The sequence below is a fragment of the Prosopis cineraria genome, unplaced genomic scaffold (genome assembly GCF_029017545.1).
Source record: "Prosopis cineraria cultivar Desert tree isolate PC_DT_omini unplaced genomic scaffold, ASM2901754v1 PC2, whole genome shotgun sequence".
In the NCBI taxonomy this organism is placed as follows: domain Eukaryota; kingdom Viridiplantae; phylum Streptophyta; class Magnoliopsida; order Fabales; family Fabaceae; genus Prosopis; species Prosopis cineraria.
This window is the reverse complement of record NW_026555333.1, coordinates 47,986,373-48,013,860: the sequence shown is the minus strand read 5'-3', so window position 1 is coordinate 48,013,860 and position 27,488 is coordinate 47,986,373. Positions and strand designations below refer to the sequence as shown.

The 27,488-nt window shown below is 32.4% G+C and overlaps 4 protein-coding genes across 4 annotated transcripts; 2 read left to right on the top strand and 2 right to left on the bottom strand.

Moving 5' to 3' along the window:
- Positions 1 to 13,320: 13,320 nt before the first annotated feature.
- On the top strand, positions 13,321 to 14,559 carry LOC129302840 (F-box protein SKIP23-like). The gene is made up of 3 exons (XM_054941703.1): positions 13,321 to 14,098; positions 14,167 to 14,288; positions 14,350 to 14,559. Exons 1-3 carry the CDS (start codon positions 13,321 to 13,323, stop codon positions 14,557 to 14,559), a joined length of 1,110 nt encoding a protein of 369 aa, XP_054797678.1.
- A 4,383-nt stretch (positions 14,560 to 18,942) lies between these two features.
- LOC129301998 (WEB family protein At1g75720-like) lies at positions 18,943 to 20,405 on the bottom strand. The gene is made up of 2 exons (XM_054940654.1): positions 19,783 to 20,405; positions 18,943 to 19,543 (listed from the first exon to the last, which is right to left on the bottom strand). Exons 1-2 carry the CDS (start codon positions 19,900 to 19,902, stop codon positions 19,112 to 19,114), a joined length of 552 nt encoding a protein of 183 aa, XP_054796629.1. The 5' UTR covers positions 19,903 to 20,405; the 3' UTR covers positions 18,943 to 19,111.
- Positions 20,406 to 20,543: 138 nt separating this feature from the next.
- Positions 20,544 to 23,343, bottom strand: LOC129301997 (uncharacterized). Its single transcript, XM_054940653.1, has 3 exons — positions 22,988 to 23,343; positions 21,857 to 22,184; positions 20,544 to 20,872 (listed from the first exon to the last, which is right to left on the bottom strand). The coding sequence occupies exons 1-3, from the start codon at positions 23,133 to 23,135 to the stop codon at positions 20,668 to 20,670; spliced, it is 681 nt and encodes a 226-aa protein (XP_054796628.1). The 5' UTR covers positions 23,136 to 23,343; the 3' UTR covers positions 20,544 to 20,667.
- A 2,340-nt stretch (positions 23,344 to 25,683) lies between these two features.
- Positions 25,684 to 27,160, top strand: LOC129303496 (40S ribosomal protein S24-1-like). Its single transcript, XM_054942855.1, has 5 exons — positions 25,684 to 25,841; positions 25,941 to 25,982; positions 26,077 to 26,247; positions 26,810 to 26,896; positions 26,973 to 27,160. The coding sequence occupies exons 1-5, from the start codon at positions 25,770 to 25,772 to the stop codon at positions 27,003 to 27,005; spliced, it is 405 nt and encodes a 134-aa protein (XP_054798830.1). The 5' UTR covers positions 25,684 to 25,769; the 3' UTR covers positions 27,006 to 27,160.
- Positions 27,161 to 27,488: the final 328 nt, after the last annotated feature.

Genomic DNA, 27,488 nt, shown 5'->3' with positions numbered 1-27,488 from the left:
AATACTAACAACCATAGGGTGTCGTACCCCTAATCTATCCTCCTCATGAACCGGTGGAGACTAGTTAGGTTCAAGTTCCTCATAGAACAAGTAGGATAATTCCAAAACAACCATGGGACAAGGGCTACCTCCCGATTTTAATGGTCGATGCCAAGGCTAGTTCTCAATTCCAACGGTCATTGCCAATACCACGTGGATTTTAACTAATCTACTCCTCTCTTTAGGCGAACTCTCACCAATAATCATGCTATGCAAATTTCACACATTATATGCATTTTAACTATCATTTCTTAACACATAAACTCACATAACACAAATACTCCATAATTTAACATATAATTTATCACAATTCTCTACCCATAGTAATAAATCACAAGTAATTTCACAAAACATCAAGGGTGGTAGAATAAAGGTTTTTTCTTCTTCAAAACCATTTCACAATCAAGTATTTGCCAATATGCATCATCAATTTAAACTCATAAATCACATTTCACAAACACAATTAACATTCAACTATAAAAACTAAGTTTTCCCCAATTACCTTAAATCTTTAAGAGGTCAAAGGTTTACCCCTTACTATAGCAACTTCCTCAAGCTTTAACGAGCTTGAATGGTGCCAAAGCAAACCTTTCTACAACCGTATCACAAGGATATCATCATTACTTAACTCTTGAACATAAAACTCCACAAACACTATTTTAACCAACTCATAATCACTACCCATTCATACCCAATCGACTTATTAGATTTCATTAATATACATTATCATTAATAACACCTCAAACCATCATTAATGCACATTAACCTCTCCCAACTATCTCATAAATGCTAATTTTAGATATTAAATGCTTCCATAGACCAACCATTTCTAAAATCATCAATGTGATATTCCAATACATTAAATAACTCCCATTTAACTTATTTTAACCAATGAAATTAGACTTATACTCCTATGAACTAAAAATTCATTTCTCAACTCAAACCCTACCATAAATAATCATAAATGAGGGAGAGAAAGGAAGAAGAAGGCACCATGATCTTACCTTAAGTGTTTGAGAGCTCTAATCTATCAACAATGGGATCAAGTGTTGTGTCCTAACAAAGCCAAAACCAAACTCTTCATTTTCCTCCTCTTTCTCTCTTCTGTGTTCACGCAGCTCACGAGCTAATTTATTTAATTTTTGGCTGTGCACTGCGACGCACGCTGCCCTCCACCGTGACATATGGCACAGAAGAGCCCGTTATGTTTAAATTATGTCTGTACGCTATGGCGGACCAACCACCCACCACGGCGTATGGCACAGAACATAACTCTTCACTTTTTCATCCTCTTTCCTTGCCCGAGTGACCTACCATCTATCCAAACCCATTTCTAGGGCTGAAATCACAATAATTATACCAAATTAAGCCCCTTTGGCCACACATTTCATTAACTCACTAACTGCCCTAATTAAGTTAACAAATCAGGGTTAAAATTTTTGGATGTTACACACCTTATTGTCATACATGGATTGCACTTTAGACTTCATGACATTTAGCCATCTTTTAAAATTTAGTCCCATTATAGTTTCTTGATAGGTGGTTAGCTCATTGTGTTCAATAAGTAACACATCATGACATTCATTAATCAAAAATCTATATCTTTGAGGTTGATGCTATGTCTTATCAAACCTTTGTGGGCCTTGTGTTACTTGAGTAGGCTCATTTACTTCTTGTGAGTCTTTTCAATTTTTCATTTATGACTTTGTGCTATTTTGTAGTTCTTGAATGTCTTTAACATGTATCTTACTCCTATTAGTCCTTTTAGAGGAAAATTCTCTTTCTAGAAAGACATTATTTTGAATTACAAACACTTTGTTATTGGTGAGATTATAAATATAGTATCTTTTTGCTTCTTTGAGATACCCTACAAAAAAGCACTTTGTGAATTTGGGTGATAACTAGTTTGAGGCCTATTTCTTAACGTATACCTCACATTTCTAAAACTTAAGAAAAGACAAACTAGGTTTCTTCTTATTCCATATCTTATATGATGTCTTTTCAATCGCCTTAGATAAAACACGGTTCAATGTGAACATAGTTGTTTCTAGTACTATCCTAAAAGGATAGTGGAAGATCTACTTGACTCATTATGGATCGAATCATATCTAATAGAATCTGATTTTTTTACTCAAAAACACCATTCCATTGTGGTATTCCTGAACGAGTTAATTGTGAGATTATCTCACAACTCCTGAGATAATCAATGAATTCTTGGCTTAAATATTTACCTCCTTGATCAAATTGAAGAGTTTTAATAGTCTTGCTAAGTTGGTTTTATACTTTATTTTGAAATATCTTGAACATTTTAAAAGATTCAGATTTGTGTTTCATTAAGTAGAGAAATATCCATATTTACTATAGTCATCAATAAAAGTAATGAAGTTTAGATAACCCTCTCTAGCAATTATACTTATTGGTCTATATATATCTATATGTATGAGTCCCAGTAAGTCATTAACCCTCTTACTATGCCCAGTAAAAGATGCTTTCATCATCTTTCCTAAAAAACAAGATTCACAAGTATTATAAGATTCAAAATCAAAAAAGTTAATAAGTCTATCTTGATAGAGCTTAGAATGCATTTCTTATGTATATAGTTAAGTGTGGTGGATCGGTGTAGCTCTGTATCAACTAAAAAGTCTTTAGGGGATCAAAATATGCGACACCCTAATTATGCGAATAAGGGGAATTTGTAGACCAAAAATGGTTGAAAGCACCTTTGGTTGAGTAGTTCTTCCACTAAAGGTAAACTTGGATCAATCTATTGAGGGATTGATTATGTGTGGTAGCCTACAAATTTAGTCGGGAAGTAATAGAGGTTCAAATTGAAATGTAATCATGCATGTGATACATATGACATATGCGTGCACATGATGTAGCTTATATGGTATGAATACATATTTTAACATACTACTCTATGATTTGGTCATAATTGTACTTGATATTAGGTAATATGATTTTTTAGTTACTGGAATCTTGTCTCACATGTGGTTATAATTTTACAAGTTTAAAAGTGGAAAGGAGACAAGGGAAAGAGTAGGGTTAAGAGTAGCTAGTCTACATAACTGCAAATCTTTTATGTTTTGAGTTGTTCGTAAATAATTATATATATAAGTATGGCTGCCAACTAGAATAATTCACATTTTTTTAATGGTACTTGTATAATGTGATTTTGATATGTTAGCCTAGGTTGTATGTGGTAAGGGCTAAGATATTAATACAAGTACTTAGTTGTATGAATACATATTTGGTGATATTACACATGTAAAAAGTGTGTGTGTGTGTGTGCATGGGGTTTACTTTAGCCTATTAGATATGTTTGGTAAAACATTAATGGAATATGCTAAATGGGTTTACAAGTGTATGTTTTTTATGTTTATGTGTTATGTGTTGAGATGATTTGGCCTAGAAATAAAATTTGGTGAATTTCATAAAATGCCTAATTTGATGTGAAATTGGGGCATTAGGAGGCTAAATCTTGATTTTGATGTTTTATTGCTTTATATTTTTTTTCAATTAGGTGCAAATTGTTCTTTTAGGCTAGATTCAACGCTCAAAATAGGTTAATGGCATAAATTTTAGGTTTTAGGCACTTAGATACTTGAAAATTTATACATCTAGATGTCTAATTTTCAAATGAATCGATGGATCAAAATGAAACTTATGCAATTAGATAGATCATCAAATAAGCTTTGTATGAGCACTTGAATCACTCCAATTAAATTTTGGATGTAAAAATGGGACATGCCAGAAGCTCTCTGAACTCATGCACCACAGTTCGTGCATGTTATGCCACAACAAAGGCTAAGAGTTCTTTTTCTGTGCTACAAGTCATAGCATGTGGCACAGAATGTGTTGTGTTGCATTTTTATCCTATTTTTATGTTTTAACTTGATTGTTTGTGACTCCATGCTTCTTCTGCTTTACAAATTTTTTTAGTTTAAGTTCAAAGTACATATTTGAACGGTTTTAGAGATCCTTAATGTTTTCAAAATCTTATATTTAAATTAACCCTTGCATGATTAAGGTAAACTAGGACCTCAATGACTCTTAATTACCATTATATGACTTAATTGTAGTTAACTAGTTAGTAATATCAAGGCAAACATTACAACACCAATATACCAGATTCCATGAAAATTTCACGGTTAAACGTGCTTAAGGGAGAGTAGTACTAGGATAGGTGTTCTCTTGGGAAGTCCTAGTATTGCACCTTTTTTTTTGCATCTCGTGAGATTGTGCAAGTCTAAATATAAGAAATGATTGGGCATCTCATTTTAGGCATGACTATGTTGGCACTAATGCACTAGATCCTATCAAAACTCTACAGTTAAGTATGCTTGGGTGAGAGTAATACTAGGATGAGTGGGAAGTCCTTGTGTTGCATCCTAATTTTTTATGCCTCCTTAGATTGTGCAAGTCCAAATATAAAAAATGATTGTGCATCTCTTTTCAAGTTTGATCTTACAAGCACTAATGTACTGGATCCTATAAAAATTCACAATTAATTATGCTTGGATGAGAGTAATATAAAGATAGGTCCCCTATTGGGAAGTCATTGTGTTGCACCCTTTTTTTACATCTCTTAAGATTGTGAGTCAAAATATAAGAAATGATTGTGCATCTCTTTTTCAGTCCAATCATACCAATACTAATGTATCAAATCTTATTAGAACTCCACAACTAAACATGCTTGACTAAAATAATATTTGGATAGGTGACCTCTTGAGAAGTATTCATATTTCACTCCTTTTTTACATCTAATGGGATTGTGCAAGCTCTATGACCACATTTAGGTGTATAGAATGGTTTAATTAAGCTAAAAAGTGGATGTAAATAATGAGTGTTCTCACTTACCTACAACAATAACTCATCCCTTGTTATTGTTGCCACAAGTGAAAGTCCCACCATCCATCTCAACAAAACTTATAAATATTAAGCATTCACCAGTCATATACATAGAGCAACCATTGTCTAAGTATCATTTTGAAGGGGGTAGTCCTCGTGCGATCATACCTTATTTTATTCATATTGAAATAAGATCTGTAACATCTTAGTTTTTAATTACCTGATTAATTAAACCTAATTAGGGTAATTAAGTAAGTTGAGGTAGTGTATGGCCAGGGAGGCTTAATAAGCCTATTTGATTGTATTTTAACCTTAATTACGGGTTCGGTACCAAGGCAGGCTACTCGGGCATTAAAAGGAGAAGAAAATGAAGAGTAATATTACTGTGCCACACACTGTGACATAGAGATCATTCGTTGTGGCACACAAACACTTCAGATGTGAAGGAGAACCTCTATGTGCCATACCCTGTGGTGCATTATGCGTCCACCATGGCGCATGGCCAATTTTTTTGCATATATTAGTCGTGAAATGAGATAAAAATAGAGAGAAAGAAAAGAGAAACTAAAAGAGGCATGCCAAGCTCTGCTAGTTTGCTAGTAGATGACATTGGAAGTATTTTAGAGGTTATAAATACCCAAAGTAAGTACCACACTTTTTAATCTCTCCACCTCTTCCACATTTATGAGTTTACGATTAGGGTTTGATAGTGAAAGTGGATTTTCGGTCCATATAAGTTAGGGGTTCGAATTTATTGATTCAAATAGAGTTAATGGGAGAAGATTAGAGTATCTAAACCTAGTAAAATAAATTGTTGGTGTCTTGGGTTGTTAGACACCATTTATATCCAAAAATCTCATTTAATTTGGGTGGTTGGAAGAGTGTGATGCCATTAATGGGAGTTTAATAGCTCATTAATGTTATTGGAGACTAAAGAGAGATAATAAATCCAATGGATAGGCTCAAACTGTAACATCCTAAATTTTTTTTTCAAAAACAATTTAACTCAACCATGGTAGAAAAGTGTCTACCATGGTAAATAGAAGTCAACTTATCCTATATTTTTTTTGAAACAATTCCATTATTTAAAACACTACCATGATAGAAAAGATTAAACTTCTTTTTAAATAATACAAAATAATTTTATACAACTAATATACATTTACAACCATAGTTGGGTTACAGCCATCCAACACATTTTATATCAATAAATTCAATATAAAATATTTTATAATTGGTTTAAGCTTGCAAAATACAACATTTCAGATAAATTTTTACTTCCCATATACTATTAGGCTAAAACCACATTTTCCATCCTCATACTCCCAACAAGTGCAAACCATAAATCAATAACTAACAACTTAATCAATTCTCAAAACAAGCTAATTATTTGGCCTCATAATCATGCCATTTCAAACCATCCAAAATAAATCAGAGATCAAAGTTACAGTCATCCAAAGTGTACTAAAAGTAGAAATAGTTTGAAGGGCATGATTATATCCTTACATTCATATAATTGTCAATAAACAAAAGCCCTAGTATTGAAAATATAACACATTAAAAATCATAAATCAAATACTTAAAGGAGACAGTGGACCTATGTCACTAAGCCTTAGGGACTCCTCCACACACCACTCGTGGCTCTTCTCCTGAAAATTGTTAATCACATAATGAGACTCAAAAGTTTCAGTAACCAATGCCAGTTTATGATAGTGTATACAAACAGTTAAATGTGTGCTTGCTAAGTAGGGAAATAACAGTCATATAATTCTAACAAAAAACAAGAAATATTACAATATAAAAACAAACAACCATCCTTATCTCCCTCCATTAACCTCGAGCCGTAGCCTTCACTCAGTGTTAAATTACCCGGCCAAATGTAGATTAGCCCGAGCCCTTACAAGCCATCTATTGGGCTCCAATAGGGACGTACCACGTGACACATAAATACAACAACAAGTCTCCCAACACCTCCCACAATAACCAAACAAATTCATAATAATATTGTACAATTACAATATTATAATTTTCTCATTTTCAACAATATTACAATATAACATCCCACTTAGCAAAGATACTTCAAAATGCAAATCTACAATTTTATAATTTTTTTCCATAAACATAATAAGATAATTTCTCAACAACAATTCATAATTTTCTCAATAATCACTCAATTAACATGAAGTAACACTAAGCACAAATTAAAAGCATGATTACATTGTGACTTTTTCAATAAATTATTCCTTACAATTTTTCTCCCACCACAATCTTCACCAACAACACAATCTACAAATAACATATTATTTATAAATATCTACAAATAATATATTATTTATAAATATTAGTTTCAATTATTGAAACTAATAAAATAACTCTAATAATAGGATTAGAGAATATAACATAATTTTTAATCTCAATCTTAATACAAACTTAGAGTTAGTACTATTAAATAAAATTTCTAACTCCTCTTTTAGTCATCAATAAATATTATTAAGCTAAAATCAATCTCTAAACCAATTTCTATTATCAAAATTTTTCTTTTTATTTCATAAATTCGCACCTAAAATACCCAAAAATTAAAAATTGAGTCTCAAGCTTAGAATCATCATCCTATAGCCAAAATAATTCATTTCTCATCCCAAATAATCATCTAAACCTCAATAAATTAACATATATTTTTAGATTTAATAAAAATCTAGCATAGGGTTTGATCCATAAGCTTCAAATTCTAAGTTCATCAACAAATTTATGCTCTAAAATATTTATTATACTACTAACAACCTCAACAACCACATTTATTCAATAAAAATTCATCCTTCCTTCAAGCTCTAGATTTTCTACCACCACAAAATCAAAAATCAAAGAAAAAAGATGGTTAAGAAAAAATTTTAGAACACTTAAATAGTCTTAAAAAACTTAAAATCACACCTTAAATATTCTATTAGAAATCCAAACCTTTAAACTCAAATTTCTTCTCGCTGGCAGACTCGCGTTCTCTGTGTCTCTTCTCGCGCACAAAGAAGGTTTGAATAGACGAAGGAGAAAAGGGGTGTGAGTATTTTAAAAAAAAAATACCGTGGGCCCCACCTCCTTTTTCTTTCCTTTCCCCTTTTTCTCTTAATATATATATATATATATATATTTGTACATTACCTGTGCGTTCCACCTTCCCATTTTTTTTATTTTTATTTTTATTTGTTTAATTCCTACACACACATACACACACACACACACACACACACACACACACACACACACACATATATATATATATATATTTACATTTCATTTCTTAGTCTTTCCTTCTATTATATTTCTCTTTCTCCTTTCTTAATAAAAATAATGATGATAATGATAATGATAATCTTTAAAATCTTAACTTAGAATTATATCTTAAGTTAAATCTAATAATCATCTCCTACTAATTTATTTTCTTCTAAATATTTTTTAAAATTTCTATTAACCCAAATTAACTATTAAAATTTAAATTGGAATGTTACACAAACTCATATAAAGTGAACACTGAGCAATTTTAAAAGTAGAGGATCAAGGGCTTAGAGTTGGTAATGTTGATGAAATTCAACTTAATTGATTGTAGTGTTTGGCTCTTGGTTATCAATTGGATTGAAAATTCAAGCTTGGAAGCTAGTATATTGAGGGGTAAACATTTGACCTCTCAAATGTTTGAGGTAACTAGGGAAACCCTACTTTAGGTGGTTATAAGTTAATTGATTGTAAATTTATTTCTAATCATGAATGTTGCATGTATGAATTGATTCTCAATATGAAAGCATGTATTAGCTTCAATAGGTGTATGAAAATTTGAATGTGCATAGTGTTATTTTTGGTTTGAAATACAATGTGAAATCAAGATAGTTTTCAAACTATGAACCTACATATGCCTTTAGAAAAGTAAATGTGATGATTGTGTGAGGTAGATGTGTGCTAATGAGAAATGGATTTCTTTTTAGATAAGTAAGAATAATGTTGAGAATTGATGAGGAGGCATACTTGGGTAGAACACGGTCACAAGCCCAATGTGATTATGATGATAAAGAGTAAATAAAAATGAGAGTATAAAAATGATTAAATATCATATATGGCATGATCAGTAGGTGAGAGTTTACTTAAGGATTGGGAGTAGAGAAAAATCCATATAGTATTTAGGTTGCCCTCCGGTGCATGAGAGTATAGCCTTGATCACATATTTGAGAATATGGTGACATTATACCTAGTATATGGGAGATAAAGAAGTTACTAAATGTAAAATGATGAGTTATGATATGTGTGAGCATGTTTTATTTACTTGATTTCTTATGCATGTACTTAGTTTATGATTGAAATATAACTGTATAGGGTAGGTTCTACCTTGGTTACTAAGTGGCTAGACTCACCCCTTCTATTTAACACTTTTCAAGCTCTAGCTGTGGTGTCGAGAGAGAGAAAGCTAAAGAGGTTAGGAATTAGCATATTACTCTCTGTATTTCTCTAACTTAGTTTATTTTGTATAATAGTATATATTTGCTAATTCTGGGTTGCATACCATCTCACTTGCACTATTTTGTTGTTAAAAATGTTTGATTTGTATTTTAAACTCTAAGTATTTATGTATGTTGAGATATATATGTTTGTAGGGTTAAAATACTAGTACAAGTATAAAAATTATGATTTGAATATGTTTTGATTGATTCAGGCGAAATATAATGCCAATTTACCTCCCCCTCTATTTTTGGTAAAAAGAGGTTGAGGAGTGAATTTTTGTTATATTGAGATCTTAGTACTTGTGACGTGTTGTGCTGGTAGTCTTGAGTCTAATGGACATGATCCAGGTGTTAAGAAAGGCTTTTGACACATGTTAAAAGTTTTGGACACCCATTTTGTGTTAAAAGTGGTTAAAATACATTTAGGTATCTAACTTTCTAGTGTGACTAGTTTTGAAAGTAAAACCTATGCCATTAGCTAGCTCATGTAAAGAGCTTTTTGTAGACACCTAGATTATGTCATTCAGATGTCGGACAGAGAATCAAGGCGCGTTAGAAATTTCCCGATTCTGTTGTCAAATGACAACAAAATCTGCTGAATTTCGTGCAACACGCCACGACACATTGCCCTGTATCACATCACATGTTTTGGCTTTCAACCGTTTTTTACTTCTTTTACTCCTCTGAGGTATCTCATGCTTCTGAAACTTATTTTTACTCTAATATAAAGGATTTTGATTGATTCATTATTATTTAGAAAACTTAGGATCCCTTGCTTTTGAATTAAACCTTGATAATCACACTTTGAGTTAATCCTTTCATTATCATGAGTTTTAATGGTTAATTAGGTTTAGTAGAGTGAGAATATTACAAGATCTATGTCTATTTTGTCACTAAAATGCCTGAGAAAGGTAGATTTAAAGCCTTAAATAGGGCATATAAATTATTTTTCCAAATCTATTTTAAATCAAGCTGAACACTTATGATGTTTAAGTTGACTTTATCCTTAGCAATTTAACCATGGCTTAGCCTACCATGTAAGTTTAGAATTTTAAGGAGTATCATTATGAAACTCTACAATTATTGTAAAGGTCACTAATTCAACCCCTTATATCAAGTTCAACCCTAGTCATGCTAATAATATTCAGGCAAATTTGAATAGGAGGGGAGAAAGGTAATTTAGTTGGTGATTTTGAATTGTGTACCCCTTTGGTTGTAATAATTACAAAATTATCTAGATGCCAAATCAACACACCTTACACAAGTTATATGCAATATGTGTATGGTTTTAAGAATCTCTAATAATGGCATTAGAAATTAAATTGTGTAACAAGAGTGTTATGTTGGGAAATGTTTGTAATGTCTAGCTTATTACCTTGATACTTAGCCAAAAACTGCCAAGTAATCATAGACTAATCTGTAAAATTACCCAACCATGGTTAAAAGATTTGAAACATTTATTGGAAAACTTTTTAGGTTTTGGGATCCCAAGTTTGTAAACCAAAGTCATTTCAAATATACAATGACAAGTTAAAATTAAAGTTAAGTACAAAAGCACGAGATACCATTTTTATTTGAAGACAATGAAATTAGATTAAAAAAAATCAAGGCAACAAGAAACAAAATCAAGTGCCATGGCATGTCACACACTAATTACGACTTGTCCCTTTTTATGCCATGCGCCACAACATATTGCACAAAGATGACAGCTACTTGTTGTCAATTTGATAACAACCAGGTAAACTTTCAATGCGCCCCAATTCTCCATTGGATGTCTGATTGAAGTAATTTAAGAATATACAGAAAGCTCTTTTTAAATTTTAACTAATGACATTAGTCTCATTCCTAAATTTTACTTCAATCAAAAGTTGGGCACTCATTTGTAAATTTACACTTTTCACACTTTTAAACACAACTTGGACGCCCATCCCAACCAAGTGCCAATAGCCTACAATTATCTCTAGATTATACTCAATATACTTAAAATAATCTATTTAATACACCACAACATTCAAATATTAATAATGTCTCACTTTCATCTCTCAACCCCTTATTGACGAGTTCAATGACAATGAGGTGATAAAGATATGTTGCAGTGGATAAAATGACTAGGTCATTTACTACCTTGTTTGATTACTTTGAACTCCCATCCCTTTCCTTAAAGTTAAAGGACACTTTAATCTTTTCTCTTAAATATATATTCCCTTTCTAAGAGCATGGACCTTTACAATATTTAATTAAAATCTTGGTGCTTCTACCCAGTGTTATTAAAATTGGATCGGATTAGCCAATTCAATCAGGTATCAGTCCCAAGGCCAGCGTAGTCATCACAGAAATTTGGAATTTTGATAACCACTCAAAAATAGGCCGAAACAACAAAAAATTGATCAAACCAGATAAAAATAGGTAAGAATTGATTGAACCGATCATATCATTTTTAATATTTTTATTTTTAATTCATATTTATACCTAATAAGAATTATGAAATAAAAAATATAAGAAATATGTATGAATTATATATGTGTGTGTATATTTTAAATTTATAAATTACAATTTATGAAATAATCCCTCCGTTAAAAAATGTAAGGCATTTTTAACTGAATCTCACCCCCACTAAAGTAGTTACCTACTTTTTAACTAATCCTATTTTTTCATATTTACCCTTATTAAACAATCTACAATAAATATAAAGTCATCATCAATGAAGACACTTTTAAAAAAAAAGTAATGATTACACCTCGAAAGATTAAAAATATCTTACATTTTTTAACATACAACTCTTTAAAAAATGCCTTAAATTTTTTAACGGAGGGAGTACTTATATATATTTTGGATGAAAATAATGTAATATTGATGAATATTTTATTTTTATTGTATATTATTTTGTTTGAAATTTAACATTCATTTTTGTTATTATATATAATTATTTCTTTTTATTTTAAGTATATAATATTTAAAATATATCAACTTTTTTATGATCGGTTAGACCATGGGTCCAACCATGGCTCAATCATTGAATCATAGGGGTGAGAATAGGCCATACCCTTAACAGGAGCCTGTAATCTAACTTATTTCGGCCTCAACCTAACTTATTTATTAAATAGGCTTAGGCCAAGTTTAAGCTTCTAATTAAGCCTATTTAATTAAATAGGTTAGACTTATTTTTTAAGGCATAGCCTATGAGTCCAACAAGCCGGCCTATTTACGCGCATGCACATATATAATGTAATATATCACAAGTACATTAGTTTTACCATTTGATTTTTAATCAATTTATTCTTTTTAGTTTTTAGTTATATTTTCAATCTTATTGAACTTATATATTAATTTTAATGTTATTACTTTATTATTATATTGTATTGTAATTGATAAGTCCTTTCAATTATCACATATTGTAATTGATAAATCAGGTCATATATTATATATTATAATAGTACTTAAATATATTTGAATCATTTAAAATTAAAATACGAGCATATTTAAAAGGTTTATTTTTAAATAAATTTAAGCTTAAGTCATGAAAAAAGTCTTACGTTTACCACACAAATTTAGGTTCATTTAGTTAAAACTTAATTCAACTTAACCTATTTCTACCTCTATTAAATCGTAAACCAGTAGCTTTTTGCTCAAAAAAAATCATAAACCAGTAGCTTAATCAATTCTATAACCGGGCCAATTTTCATGACATTGCTTCTTCCCAAATCCCAAATATTTGGACGTCACGGTCCTGGTTCCGAATTTTCCCTAATTAACGCACGAGCACAAATTTCAATATTTTCGCATTTCCCGCGCCCCCGCGCTGGTTTCCGCGGGAAGTTATTAATGCCAGTCTCATCGCCATCATCATCCTCAAAAACTTCTACCGCCCACTAACCCTAGACTTGCTCATCACGTTACTCACATTCCCATTCTTCTTCTTCTTCTCCTCTCTCCAACCTCTCCATTTTCAATGGATACTCCCTCTTCTACTCCTTCGTGGTCTGGTCTTGGCAGAGATTTGCTCCTCAATATCGCTAACTGCCTGGCTTCTCGTGTTGATCGTCTCTGCCTCCGTGCTGTTTGCCACTCATGGCGCTCCCTCCTCCCGCCGCCGCCCCAGAGGTCATCTTCGCCATCCGAGCTTCCCTTCCCAGCGGGTCCCAACTCTGAACTCAATCCAAGAATTCGTCGTTACTTCGACTTTGTTGAATCCACCATCTACTGCTTTCAACCCCTCAAGAAAATATCAAACAGTTGGAAGACTCCCAAATGCTGGCTCATCAAGATCGAGGAGGCCGAGGAGCTTGGCACAGTTCGCTTCAAAGATCCTCTCTATCGGTTTGATTATGACTACTACAACTTGTCTCCACGTCTTCCTGAGAGCTTGAATCTTCTTGACTATAGGGTTTCTGAGATAGATAAATTTTATGAGCTTCGATTTGTGACCACGGGGAAACTACCTGAAGTACATTCTCCAGACCTTAAATCTCTCATCGTTAAGAGAGTTGCTGTGTGTTCTGAGAGTTCTGATTTTGCCGTTATGACTATTCACACGGCTGGCCATTTGAGTATTTTGAGAAGGGGCGATAAGAAATGGACTCGTATAAATGATGGCCGAGACGGTGCTTGTTATAACGATGTTGTTTATCGCGATCGCAAGTTCTATGCTCTGGATAGCTCTGGTTTTACTATTTCAGCGGATTTTTCGTTGAAGATTACACGGGTTGCACCAGAAATACCTCCTTGTGGTTATGATACATATATGGTGATCGAGAAAAGCGCTTGGTGAATTCTCTCGGTGATTTATTCCTTCTAGACAAGGACCGTTATCCTGCGGATGTTTTTCTTGGGCGTTGCGATTCTGAAGACGACATTGGTGCTCGTCCCACTTACTTTCATGTTTATAAACTGAAAGAGGAAAAGCGCCAATGGGTTACGGTGACAAGCTTGGAAAACAGGGCTGTGATTATTTGTGATATGTGCACCTTCTCTGTTTCAGCTCAAGACTTTCGAGGATGCAAGAAGAATTGCATTTAATATTCCGAAGATTGCTTCTGTGACGGTCATAATGATGGTAAAAGTCCAGGCCATGATGCTGCGTTGTTTGACTTGGAGGACTGTTCCGCTAGGATGCTTCCAGGAATGCTTGGCTATTCTGGACTTTTCTGGCCTCCCCCAGCCTGGGTTGTGTCTGGTGATGCAAGGGTGAGATTTTGTCAATCATTCAAATAATTTCTTATTAATTGTTATTATATATTCTAGTTATTCCTTGTTAGTCTTGGTTTTTGAAACGGAAGCTTGAATGCATGCCAGTTACCAAAGGAACTATTCCAACATTCGGTCATTTGCATTAGTGCCGCTAAGGTGCTCATAATAAGCAATAAACATGGTGTAACTCCCTCCCTGTAACTCTTTCATTTGCATTTAAATGCTGCTCTTCCCCAAGGCAGTATAAATAGGAGCTTTGCATCGATGTTGAAAAACTCAGTTTGAATAAGAAAACCATTTCCTTGGAAGTTTGTATTTTTTTGGTTTCTGAACCAGTTTTTCACTCTAGTCTCTAATAACGACAAATCCCAAATGTTTCTGTTCACACTAAACTTGGTTGCCAATGAATCTAGATATTTGGTCAAAAAAAAATATTAATCTAGATATGCATGTTTTATCTTTTATATTTTAGATTCAACATAAACTGAAATAACTCAAATATACCACCCCTCCACGTTTGAAATTCAGACTTCCAACAAGTGTGTGTATATCACTGTATTTATGTTGTCTTTTTCATAAATGTTTGTAATGATGTGTTTACGGTTTACCTTTTGAATGGATTGTACAGGTGAACTAGCTATTATGATTATTTCGCAATTGGGAAGATGATGAACACTTGGGTACAGTGGCTGACGAGTCATATTTTGTTTTGAATTAGGGAGCTTTTTGTTTTGTGATGCTGTACATGTTTGCTAAATTACACTATAGTATGCTTGGTCTAAAGTGGGATGGTGTTTTTGAAAATTTATGTTACTTAATACGCTTGCTTGCATATTAAAAGCTATAACTTGTTCGCTTTTCTTGATGCTTGTTGCACATGTTTTAATATTGTGAACAGTACACCTCTTTTTGCAATGAATGGTACTATTTAGTTTTTACTTCTGATTCGAGTTTCGATGTTGCAAAGTAATATTTTTGGGTGACGGAAAGAGCTAGATTTACATTTACTAAGAAATAGTACTCTGCATAGTTGGCATGGTTATGTTTAAGGTTTTTTATGGTAGGGATTGCATGTCATAGCTAGGAAAGGAGATGCAGAAACAATGTCTTACGGTGATATTCTAACTTCTATAGGAGTTATATATGAAAATCCGGTGGGGTCTCAATGGTTTTATTTTCAACAACTAGATAAGAATGGAAGCCCGTCAAAATCAAGGATAGAAGTTTATTCTTACCTGATTAATGACAAAACGTGACATTCTATCATACATGCTTATTGAGGAGGAAAAAGCTTTTAGGTGTACGTGTATGTATTATATGTTTGTATTAGTCCTACCCCATAACCCATAACATAACATTTTTGAAGTTGTAATTTATTAAAAGAACTTATGAGTTAGCTAGTTTACGTCACTGTACAACATTAATGTAGAGGGCTTTTGGAAATTAGAGTTTACACTAGCACAGTCCAGAGGGGAAGAAGTTATATTTGTTTGCAATGTTTGGTATAAGTTTGAGAAAAAAGAACAGGCGTCGACCATGGTGAAATTAAGGAGTAAGAGCTCTGGGTAATTAAATTGGAGTAACAAAATGTCTCTCATCTGATGGCCATAGGATATAAATCAAGCAATCACCCTTTCACAAGTATTAGATTAACTAAAAGCATATTCTTGTCTTTGGGAGGTTTCCTCTCTTGAAAATAAAAAGAATTTGATACTTGATATGCACTTTTCTTTCTTTGTGAATTTGCTCTGTGCTCTAGAGAGTAGAAAGTATTGTGGATATCTTGTTTAACTCAACCAATTTTTCATATGTACTTCCTAAAAACTATTGAATGTGGATTTAGTGAAAGCAACGTATAAAGAAACAAGAGAAAACATAACATGGGGGAGCTTCTTCTTCTTTTTTTTTAATAGGATATATCCAATTATAAATTTCATTATAATAATTAATTTTTACCAAATAATTTTTTGACATTAATTTTTGATCAAGGAAAAACTAAACAGGTACATTTTTTAAAAAGTTAATTATTGTTACAAAATTTACATTTGAATATATTTTTTAAAAGTTAGTTTGCTAAATTAAAAATTATTTAAATTGTAAATAATGAAAAATGTTTTTAAATGTACAATTATAAAAAAATTATTATTTTTATGATGTATAAATTGTTACACAAATATGTGATACAAATTTTAAATAATATAAAATTTAATAAATAGTAAGAATAAAAAAATTAAAAGTTTCATGTACTGGATAAAAATTATATAAATTTTCAATTAAAAGTAAGAAATGCAAAATCATTTATTCTTATAATTTTATCAAATTTTACTTTTAATCTCGATAACTTTTTTAGTGTTTTGAATCTTTAGGGATTAACAACACCGAAACTATAGAGATTTTAGTAACAAATGTTGCTACATTTTGTTGAAACTGTATAAACTAAAAACATTAAAAAATTATAAAAATTAAAAGCAAAATTTAATAAAATTGTAGAAATTAATGATTGTATTTTTTAAAAAATTAAATAATAACACCTCTGTAGTTACTTTTTTTTTTGTTTCGGTTTTGTCTTTCCTTTCCTATTAAAAAAATTAAATATAAGATTATTTATTCAGAGTTAAAATGTATTTTAATATAATATAAAGCATTTGGAAATTTATTATTTAAAAACTATTGGACTAAAATACCATATTGTACGGGAAATAAAATGCAAAGAAGACATGAACTACCGAAGAAGCGAAATTTAGGAACTTAGAAATTTTACTTATCTCGTAAACTTCCTCCAAATGCAAAAGTAAATGGTTGTTTGGATTAACATTTGAAGAACTATATTTTGCATAAATTATAGTTTGCAAATTAAAGTTGAGTTAAAAATTAATTATTGTAATGCGATTTATATTTGAATACTTTTTTATAAAAAAAATCAATTTGACAAATTAAAACTTGTTTCAATGATATAATTAAAAAGTATATTTAAATATACAATAACTAAAAAGAAGATTGGTTGGTATAAAAAAAATAAAAAACTAAAAAGGACATGAGTGGTGTAGCGCACATATATGGATGCAATTTGATGGATTTAAGAAAAAATATTAAAATTACAATTATAAAAATAAAATAACTAATGTATTAATGTAGAAAAATATTTTTAAATACTTAAAAAAATTAATTAAATCAATTTAAAGAATATATATTACAAATAATAAAAATTTGAAATTTATAAATAATAAAAATATAAAACTTTAAAAGGAAATGCAGAAGGATAAACAGATTATTCAATAAATTTAAAATACATTAAATAATGCTAACATATATATATTTCAACGTAACTAATGTAAAAAATTTTAACTTTTAGCTTAACTATAGTTGGGAAATTAAAGAAAAGCTCATTTACCAATTACTCTTACCAAAACATATATATATATATATATATATATTATTTCTAACTAGCTTTTAAGCCTACAAACTATAGTTTAAATCAATTAAATGGAATTTCAATTATAAGTGAGTTAGGTTTCAGAAACTCACTAAAGTCACTGCATATTTTTAAACTGAAGAAGTATTTATAGAAATACTTACACCTACCAACAAAATTGTGAGCTTGTTGGATATAAAATGAACTTTCACCTACACTTTAGGATATACTTTGAGAATTGTATTTTAAAAAAAAAAAAGGACGTATTGAGAAAGTAGTTTTATCATCATATTTTACGCAAACAACATTGGAAAAGCTAAATGTGTGTTAACCAAATAGAATATTAGACTACTGGCAAAAAAAAAAAAATAGAATATTAAACTCGTTGGTTAAAAAAACAAACAAGCGAAAATCAATATATTTGTGATTACAATTAACTATATTTTTTATCTTCAAAAACACACAGAATTTTTTAGTTATTAGATGATAGAAATAAAGAAAAACTTGTTTAAAAATATAAAATTTATTTGTGATTACAATCTAAAACATGCATATTATGTAGAAGAAATAAAAACCGATACTTGATAAGAACACACGAGTCCGATACTAAAAGCAAATTCAGTAACAAGGAATTTATCTCAGGTCTCTCTTTCCCTGGGACACCTTCAGTTAGTTCGCTGATATAAAACCTACCCCTCCTCCATCCGTGTCTAGGATTCAGCAATGGAAAAGAAATTAAAATCCATCGATAAAGTTTGAAGAACGATTTGGAACTCAATGCGGTAAATTAGACATATCACTTTTGTGGGTTCTTGCAAATGCCTATGTTCTTCTCTATATCCATTACAATCCGTGAGTTTGTTCATTCTTAGTCATCAAACCGTTTCTGGGGTGTGTTTTAGTCTAAATTTAACACACAGAATACAGTTATAATGAATTGTCAGTTCCCATGTTATGTACGGACAAAAACAATTGAGAAGGCAACAGAATTTAATTTGTAATGATGGTGCTTCATGATTCATGAATACAAGACTCTTAAATGTACACTCTCGTCTTACTTTGGGGGAATATGTTAACGGCTACCAGCTAGTATGATACAAAAAGGACATGAAGAACAGAAAGTGCATAAGAATATAAGAGTTCAGGGGACTGGTGGGTTAGCCCTTTTCCTGGAGAAGATACTAATGAGAGGAATCAAAGGGTTCTTGTTCTTCTTCTTCCTGAGGGAAGGATGCCTCTCCAGCTTCTCAAGACCCTGTGGGTGAATGGCATGAGCCACAGAGGGAGGATTCGCAAATGTGACGTACCTTTTCTTCTGAAGCTCTTGTGAATTGCTCAAGTTCTCAACAAACTTAACATCTTCAATCTCGCATTCCACTACATGCTTCTCCTCTTTCTCCTGTTGCTTCAGCTGTTGCAGCTCTTGCTTCGTACGCTCAAGCTCTTCCTGCAGAGATGACAGGCAATGCGCCATTAACATGCTTTCCTCTCTCGCCCTCTCCAGATTCTGCCTCGTCTCCTCCAGCTCTGCAGCTACTCTTCCCACCCTCCATGACTCTTCCATCCCTCCCCTCTGTATATGCATATATCAAAGCCACACAATTGACATAAAATGGAATTGAGGAATGCATTCATAGGCTATGACTTATTATTTGTTCACTCTCCCTGTCTTTATTCCATCACACCACATGAACATTGTAATACAAGCAGGGTATAGTTGAAGCCATTAGGAGAAGAAGAGAGAGACGAAAACGGTGGTATAAAAACATTCAAAGGAAGCAATAAATTAAAAGGTGGATACAAAGAGAGAACCTCTTTGAGCTGGGTTGCATAGAGCTCTTGCGCCAACACTTTCTCACCAAACAAGGAAACAGCCTCTTTGACGGACCGAAATGGGGCTCTCGTATCTATCTCTGCCTTCTTCATGAACATCACCTGGTCTTCACAAAGACAGAACAAGTAAGGACGTCCTTCTCTCGGTGTTGGTATGGGACAGAGAAGTTACTTCCGGGGACTGAGAAGAAATGAAGGTTTGAGAAATTAATATGAGACAAGAGCTTCGTTTCTTGGTGTCCACTTCTCGTATAAAAAGGTGGTGGGTGGATGCTGATGCTCTGCTTGTTGGACTAGAATTGAATGGCCTTTTAGTTAAACCAAAGACGCAAGGAATGTATATCCTCACTACTGTTTGTCTAATGTCTTTGTTTACCTTTAATCCGTTGTTATCGTGAGGAGTGGCTTAACTTTCGAGTAAAAGAATACGCAATGAAATGGGCCATGCATCTCGCAAAACCCATGCATTTTCGGATAATGGTAAACATGCTTCTCTCATTCTCTCACAAGAAAAATATAAAAACAAGCGATAAATGAAAAGTCAATTTTATAAACAAAAATTAGAATAGCTTTTGGCAAAAGTCAGTTCAATTTAGCGAAACTCCTTTTACAAAATTAAACCAAACATGCCCTTCGTTTATGCCAAAATCACTTGACAAGTCTTAACTCTTGCTAATTACTGAGGATCGTTAGGTCTACTTTATAGTTAAGATGGTAACTAAAAAAAATGCGCAATGAGCTAGAGCTATTTGAATTTTCATTAATGGCACATTGCAAAATCAGCTTACGACAACTTTGACTGGATCAAGATTATCAGACCTCAACATAGCCAAAAAGCTCATAATCACATTATGTTATTAGTTCTCAAAGGGTAATGATTTTCCTATGCGAGTGCTCTCCAAAAGAACCCATTTCTCCGTCGTGATGATGAAAAACTAAGGTCAAGACTCCCACCAAACAAAGGACTGAACCAACAAGAAGTTTGTCGTACCGCTCCACCCAATGAAACTTCAGCTGACTGGCCCCATAGAATGACAGTGCTACCAGTGAAGTCATTACTGATACGGTGCTGTAAATGCAATATTACACGGTATGAAACTTGGTAAAAGTTACAAATGTTCAAATGCATGACTTTTGTCAAACCAAATTGACATCTATACCAAATAAGGACAACCCCATTGTACAAGTCTTACGAGGGGATTCAAGGACACACACACACACACACACACTTTCAGTATGCAGAATAGCATTCAAAACTAGAAACATGCAGCAGAAACGGAAACAGGATTGTTATACTCCCTCTGTTAATTTTTATAAGGTACAATTACCTAACTCACACACGCCAATAAAACAGCTTTAACTAATTTATGTCTTAATTTTTTTTTTCATCTTTCCACTTCTGCCCTCAATTAATGCTGCTAATCATTTTCTTATCCTGTGGGTCAATTTTTTTTTTTTTTATTCTTTGTAACTTGTCTAGTATATAGGAAAACCATACTCACCAAAAATTTTTCTTATAATTAGGAACAAAGACAGTATTTATTACTTAACATGTCCTTTGCAACAACAAACAAGGTTGAGTGGCATCTCAATTACAAGTAGCTAGTCCAAGCAAAGCAACAGAGGGTTGTAGTTCATTATTGCCTTTAATACCAGCATTTGCATTGCAGCTTCTGCATAAATCCTTATAAAGAAATGGAAATAAATTTTCAAGAGGTATCTCACATGATAGGCAAATGCCAGTGCAAAGGAGGATATTTGAATGGTTTCATTAGTTCAGTCCAGTTTCCTATAAATATTCAAATAAATGGAAATATACACAGCAGCCATTGCTTACTTCAATGTCATGGCCATCATCATAAATTTGCGTTGTTATCACGAGTAAAGCCTTTGAATAACACAACATCTTATATGATCATACAATGCTCATGCAGACGTGCACCATGATATGCCATATGCACAAATGAACAGAAGAAGTAAAAAAATAAAATGAAACCTTCAAAAAAAGTATAAAACTCTAAATGATCAATACTACAATGCAACTTATTAGTACCTGAATAGAAGCATTATAATGGCAAGTACCATCATTGAGGATGAATTGCCAGCAGCAAGAAAAACCGGAAGTGTTGTAGCACAAGGTGATAATGCAGGAACAAGAATAAGCCCAGCAACTGCCATTTTCTCCATGGGTTGGTTGTGAGAATGGCTGTGGCCACCCTTTCCGAATAAAAACAAAAGAACATAACTACCACCAAGAAATATGAGCAGAAGTGAGGCAAGCTTGTGCACCGTTTCTTCACCAGCAATGGTGTTGGCCATGGTGATTGCTGTTACACCAAGAAGTGAAGTGGATATCACGTGCAAAATTGCTCCAAAGGCAGCTGCGTAAGAATAAGTACAGTGTAAAGAAATATCAAGAGGCATGGCAATAACAATTCACTGAATATTCTTGGTGACTAAAATTTGAGTACATGGCCAAATGCCTCCAAATGTGGCAGGCAATCTTTTCAATATCACAATCGCCTTAATTTATTTGACAGTGAAAGAAACAATAATACCTCAAACTCATGGCTTAATTTAACATGGGTGCTTTTTTCTATGGATATTGGCTTTAACATGAAAAGCAAACGAAATTTTAATACAAATACAAACCACAAAATGCAATAGTTTAACTGTAGAAAAATACAAGTGAGTTAATGCTCAATGCACTTCGACAATTCAGCTTATTAAACATTACTGGAACATCAACCTCATGCGGGTCCACTTAACACGAAGATAGTTGGGTCACGAAAGTAGTTAATTCCCGGACTAGACAGTCCCGAATGGAACAAAGTCATTAGAATTAAGCTTAAAAGTTCCTAAAATCTTTAGCCATCAATCAGGGGGTATACGAAAGATGAAATAGGTATTGAATCAGCACGATTTTGACCAAAGCAATAAATTCAAAAAGTAAGAGGGGGAAATAAAGGGAGTCGGAAATCCCCCAACCAGATTTAAAGTCTAATTACAGGAAGGCAAGAAGAAGAAGACAATTATAAGGACATTACATTGATATTGTCTTTACTCAAGCTAGAAAACGAAAGCGTAGTTCCTAAATCCTCGCTGAAAGTTATTCATATCCCCTGAAAATAAGATCTGGAAAGCAAGTCATAAGCAAACGGTGAAAACAGGGTGGATGACATACTGACAAGCAGCGTTCTCGATAGAGTCCATTTCTGCGCACGACCCACAATAGAGAAAGGAAGCCAGTGGGTTGGAATGAAGGAATGCAGAATTGAAACGGTAGCGATTCCTCCGATAGTTGACAGATCTTCGGCAGTGTAACCATCCATTGCCAACCAAAAAATTTGACGGGAGATAAAAAGAAGAGAGAAATTGCTCCTAAGATCTATGAATGGAATTTCGCATCCACAACTTCCTCAGAAAACTCAAATGGACAGCTACATTAGCGGGAAGTCGAGAGAACAATACTTGTTTTTGCAGAAAAGTGAATGAAAGACTGGCTAGAGTTTCAACTTTCAAGAGAGGAAAGTTTTTCCATTTTTCAGAAACGGAATGGCGTGTGTGAAGTTATTCTGTTTATTGTGTTTTTATTAATTTTTTTTGGAAAATACTAATTGATTCATGTATTTTGATTGTATTTAATTTTTTAATTTAAATAATTTTATTTCATTGTTTCCAATCATTTAATTTATAGTTTTAGGATCTTAGGTTTTAGCAATGTATCATAAATTGTTTTTGTTGATATGGGAAAAATATATTGACATGAAAATAAAATCTAGCTCATAATTTTTATGTATATTTTTAAAATTTGTAAGAACATATTATCAATACATCAAACTAAAAGGATGTTGAACAATTAAATAAAATTAAGGGGGTGAAAATAAAATGCAATAAAATATGAGGACTTATAATTTTTTATTTTCAAAATTAAAATCGAGAGATTGTGCACGAGCCATCCTAACCAAATAATGTGTTTCTATAATAACTAGACGCTTGCGCGTTTTATGTAATAATAAGTTAAGTTGCTTCATCCATATATATATAAAAATAGATTATTAATTATTAACTCTAAAAACTTAAAACATAACATTAATATATATAAAATCCTGATGCATAGGAGAAATTGAAAATCATTATAGATTTGCAATTGAAAAAAAATCCAAAGATTTGATAATTCGAATTTTAAATATGAAAATACTTAGATTAATATATTGTGATAGTGTTAATATCTTAATTAGTTATAATCATTCAATACAAAATACTTAGATTAATTTTTTTCAAATTAATCACTTGATTTTCAAACCAATTTAAAATCAATTAACAAACACAACCAGCAAGATAGAACCAATAACATACACAACTAGCAAGAGAGAACCAATAACATGGGTCGAACTCGCCAACTTGCAAAAAAGTAATAGGTTGGGCTAAAGAAAATGAATTCATTTAAATGTGGGGTAGGCTAGAACTCATAATGAATTATCTCTCCAGTTAGTGGATTAGCCCACTTATATTTTCTTTGAAAAAAAAAGCAAAAATAAATGAATGAGATTAAGTATAAAGTAAAGCAATCAGAATAAGCATACATGGAATTATAGTCTAAGTACTTAACACTTGTATATTTATTTAATTCAAGTTTAAATTATGGTAGAAAAAAATAAAAACACACCGCTTAGATATAAGTTAAATATCTCAAATCATAATATTATATTTTTATGTTGTCCAAATAAAGATCTGATTTAGAAATTACCAACCATTTTCAATAATTAATTGGACACAACCATTATTGCTCTCTCAAAGTTGAGGAATGCTAAAATCCAAACAAAACAAAAAAAGAAATCATATATGTGAAAAACAAAAACTTGTGTAAAGTGCAAACACTGAAGAACAAAAGAATCATAAAATTAAGTTAGTTTATAGTTAAGTAGTGATATAAGCATAGTTTGATTAAAAAAACTTTTATTGTTAATTAGATAATTAGCTTTTAGGAAGAATATATGATTTTTTACAGCAAAAAAATAAAAATAAGAGGTGAATTTGTAATTTTTAAAATTAAAAAATTATAAAAAAATATGTTTTTACTAGCAATTTTTAGGGGTTGTGCAAGTTGGTAGAATTACAACCTACACAGAATGCAGGTTATGCCAACCTATTCCACTAAATTCACAATCCGTTGCAGACTAACTCACACATATTACTAGCTCTACAACAAGGTCTAGTACAATTAGCTGATGTGTGAGTCTCTTGAGCATTTTGTTAGGAATTTAATCACTGGCCATTAATGTGAAAAGGACATCTACGGCCAACTTCTATGTTGAATAGCTCTAAGCCAAACCTTATAGAGAGAGAATTAAAAGACAATGTTGGCCTTATGCTATATGATTATTATCATCTAGGATTCCTTTTTTTTTTTCCCTCTTGCATGGTCCCTTCAACAAATGAAAATTGTGTAGCGTTGTTTCTACCATTAATAAAGTTAACCTTTGTCAATGTTATATCATTTTCAACAATCAAATGAGAACAAATTTAGTCTTAAATGCTATTAGATTTATAATTTAATAGAAAAATTGCCCTTTAATTTATATAAATAAACAGAGAAAGATACCATCTCATTAAATATATATTTTCACAATTTTAAATTGTCACTCTTATTATATACATTTTATCAATGCCTCTGGGTCTTTGTTGTGTCATTCATTTTTCTTTTGGGCAACATGTCTTCGGCGTCATATGGGTTTCTTAGTTTGGTCCTTTATAGCCCAAGTAGTATGAAAAAAAGGAAAATAAAAAGGGGTCTGAATCTGAAACCCTAATTGGGCCCCCAAAAAAAAATCTGAAACCCTAACCAGCTAACCCTAGGGTATAAAGTTTGTGTTGAGGGGTCTCGTTGCCGAGTAATTGTCGTCCGGGCACTCCTTTACCCTGCGTTTCCTGCATTTCAAAAGGTCCCTGATCACCTCAACAACATGGCTGACAAGGCTGTCACCGTCCGAACCAGGAAATTCATGACAAACAGGCTTCTATCTCGCAAGCAGTTTGTGAGTTTTTCATCCGCACATCGAATCTGTTGGGTTTTTTTAACCTATTTTTTGAATTAGAGGGGACCGATATTTTTTTCATGTTATTTTGTGTTGCAGATCATTGATGTACTTCATCCTGGGAGGCCAAACGTATCCAAGGTACTTCAGTTTTTTATCCCTTTCTTATGAATTGTTAGGGCTAGAGTCGACAAAACTCGTATAATTGTTTTTAATTATTTTTGGTGGTATATAGGCGGAACTTAAGGAGAAGTTAGCAAGGATGTACGATGTCAAAGACCCTAATGCGATTTTTGTCTTCAAGTTTAGAACTCACTTCGGAGGCGGGAAGTCGACTGGATTTGGCTTAATTTATGATTCTGTTGAAAATGCAAAGAAGTATGAGCCCAAGTACAGGCTTATCAGGGTAAGTTGAGTGTAACTGTAATGGAAAGGATTTATTTTGTTGGCAACATCATGCTTTTGATCATTTTCTTGATGCATAGTTCTGTACTGCTCTTGTTCATTTGACCCTGTATTTTTATTCCAAGACCTTAGTTTGTCAGTGGGACTGGGTAGTGACTAGTGATAGTTTGCTGTTTCTTGTTGCCTGCGTAAAATTGTAATTCATTAGAAGATTTTCTTAGTTCCAAAGCAACGACTTGAATTCTTCATGGTATTGCTCAGAAAAGTCCTTATTTCTTCATCATTCTCGAGTTCCTAGGAATATCGTTTGTAGTATCAGCGGTATATGGCCAAGTAATGTTGCATTCTCTAGTTGTGTCTGGTTATCATTTCAATGGTCTTAGCTAGCTAGAATTGTTAATGGTGTTCTTTTATTTATTGTTAATACTTGGTATTCTTTTGAATTAGTTGCTGAATTTGATAACAGTTCTTCCTGCTGCCTATTCTTTGGTTATTGTTATTTCTTTCTATTCTGCGTGCTTTGTTCTGTTAATACTTGGCATTGTTTTTTTTTTTTTGGGTAGAATGGACTCGCTTCCAAGGTAGAGAAGTCAAGGAAGCAAGTCAAGGAGCGAAAGAATAGGGCGAAGAAGATTCGTGGTGTAAAGAAGGTAAATTTAATGGCTTATAATTTTAAATCTCTCTGTACTTTGCGATATATTTAAACTTTTGTCTTCTTTTGTACAGACCAAGGCTTCTGAGGCTGGAAAGAAGAAATGAGTTTTCAGAATGTTTGTAATGATTTTAATTTTTCTGGGTGCAGTTAAATTTTGGTTCTGTCTACATGCTGTTTAGCGATGTAATGCGATATTTTTCAGTTTAACAAGTTAATTTGCCCATCTAGCATATTAAAGAAGATATTTGTTATTGTTTGAGTAGGCTTCGCTTTGTTTTTACTTTTTGGTGAAAGTATTAGTATAAATTCGTTATCAGGATGAGTGACCTCTAGTGTGAGAAAGTGAATGCTCATTTGAATCATGAATCATCATTTATAATTTATAACATAATATCGACTGCTGATACTTACCTGTTGAATGATGGTTTCTGAATTATAAGATATTTATTTCACCAAAGCTTCATGGATACCCTGCACTTACACAAAGTGGATCTTTACTATTTACTAATACCTCGTTGTTCCATGGATACCAGTGTTTTACCGTCTCGTATAACAAAATTAAGTTACAACAACAAGTCTTTATCTCA

Bases quoted from the DNA above. Each gene is read 5' to 3' on its own strand.
- LOC129302840 (XM_054941703.1), top strand. From the start codon at position 13,321: ATGGATACTCCCTCTTCTACTCCTTCGTGGTCTGGTCTTGGCAGAGAT. The intron at 14,099-14,166 runs GTTATGATACAT...TATTCCTTCTAG, and splicing joins ACCAGAAATACCTCCTTGTG to ACAAGGACCGTTATCCTGCG. The intron at 14,289-14,349 runs GTGACAAGCTTG...TCTCTGTTTCAG, and splicing joins AAAAGCGCCAATGGGTTACG to CTCAAGACTTTCGAGGATGC.
- LOC129301998 (XM_054940654.1), bottom strand. From the start codon at position 19,902: ATGTTCATGAAGAAGGCAGAGATAGATACGAGAGCCCCATTTCGGTCC. The intron at 19,544-19,782 runs GTTCTCTCTTTG...ATGCATATACAG, and splicing joins ATGCAACCCAGCTCAAAGAG to AGGGGAGGGATGGAAGAGTC.
- LOC129301997 (XM_054940653.1), bottom strand. From the start codon at position 23,135: ATGGATGGTTACACTGCCGAAGATCTGTCAACTATCGGAGGAATCGCT. The intron at 22,185-22,987 runs GTATGTCATCCA...ATTCTTACGCAG, and splicing joins ATCGAGAACGCTGCTTGTCA to CTGCCTTTGGAGCAATTTTG. The intron at 20,873-21,856 runs GTACTAATAAGT...TTGCATTTACAG, and splicing joins ATTATAATGCTTCTATTCAG to CACCGTATCAGTAATGACTT.
- LOC129303496 (XM_054942855.1), top strand. From the start codon at position 25,770: ATGGCTGACAAGGCTGTCACCGTCCGAACCAGGAAATTCATGACAAAC. The intron at 26,248-26,809 runs GTAAGTTGAGTG...TTTTTTGGGTAG, and splicing joins CCAAGTACAGGCTTATCAGG to AATGGACTCGCTTCCAAGGT. The intron at 26,897-26,972 runs GTAAATTTAATG...TCTTTTGTACAG, and splicing joins AGATTCGTGGTGTAAAGAAG to ACCAAGGCTTCTGAGGCTGG.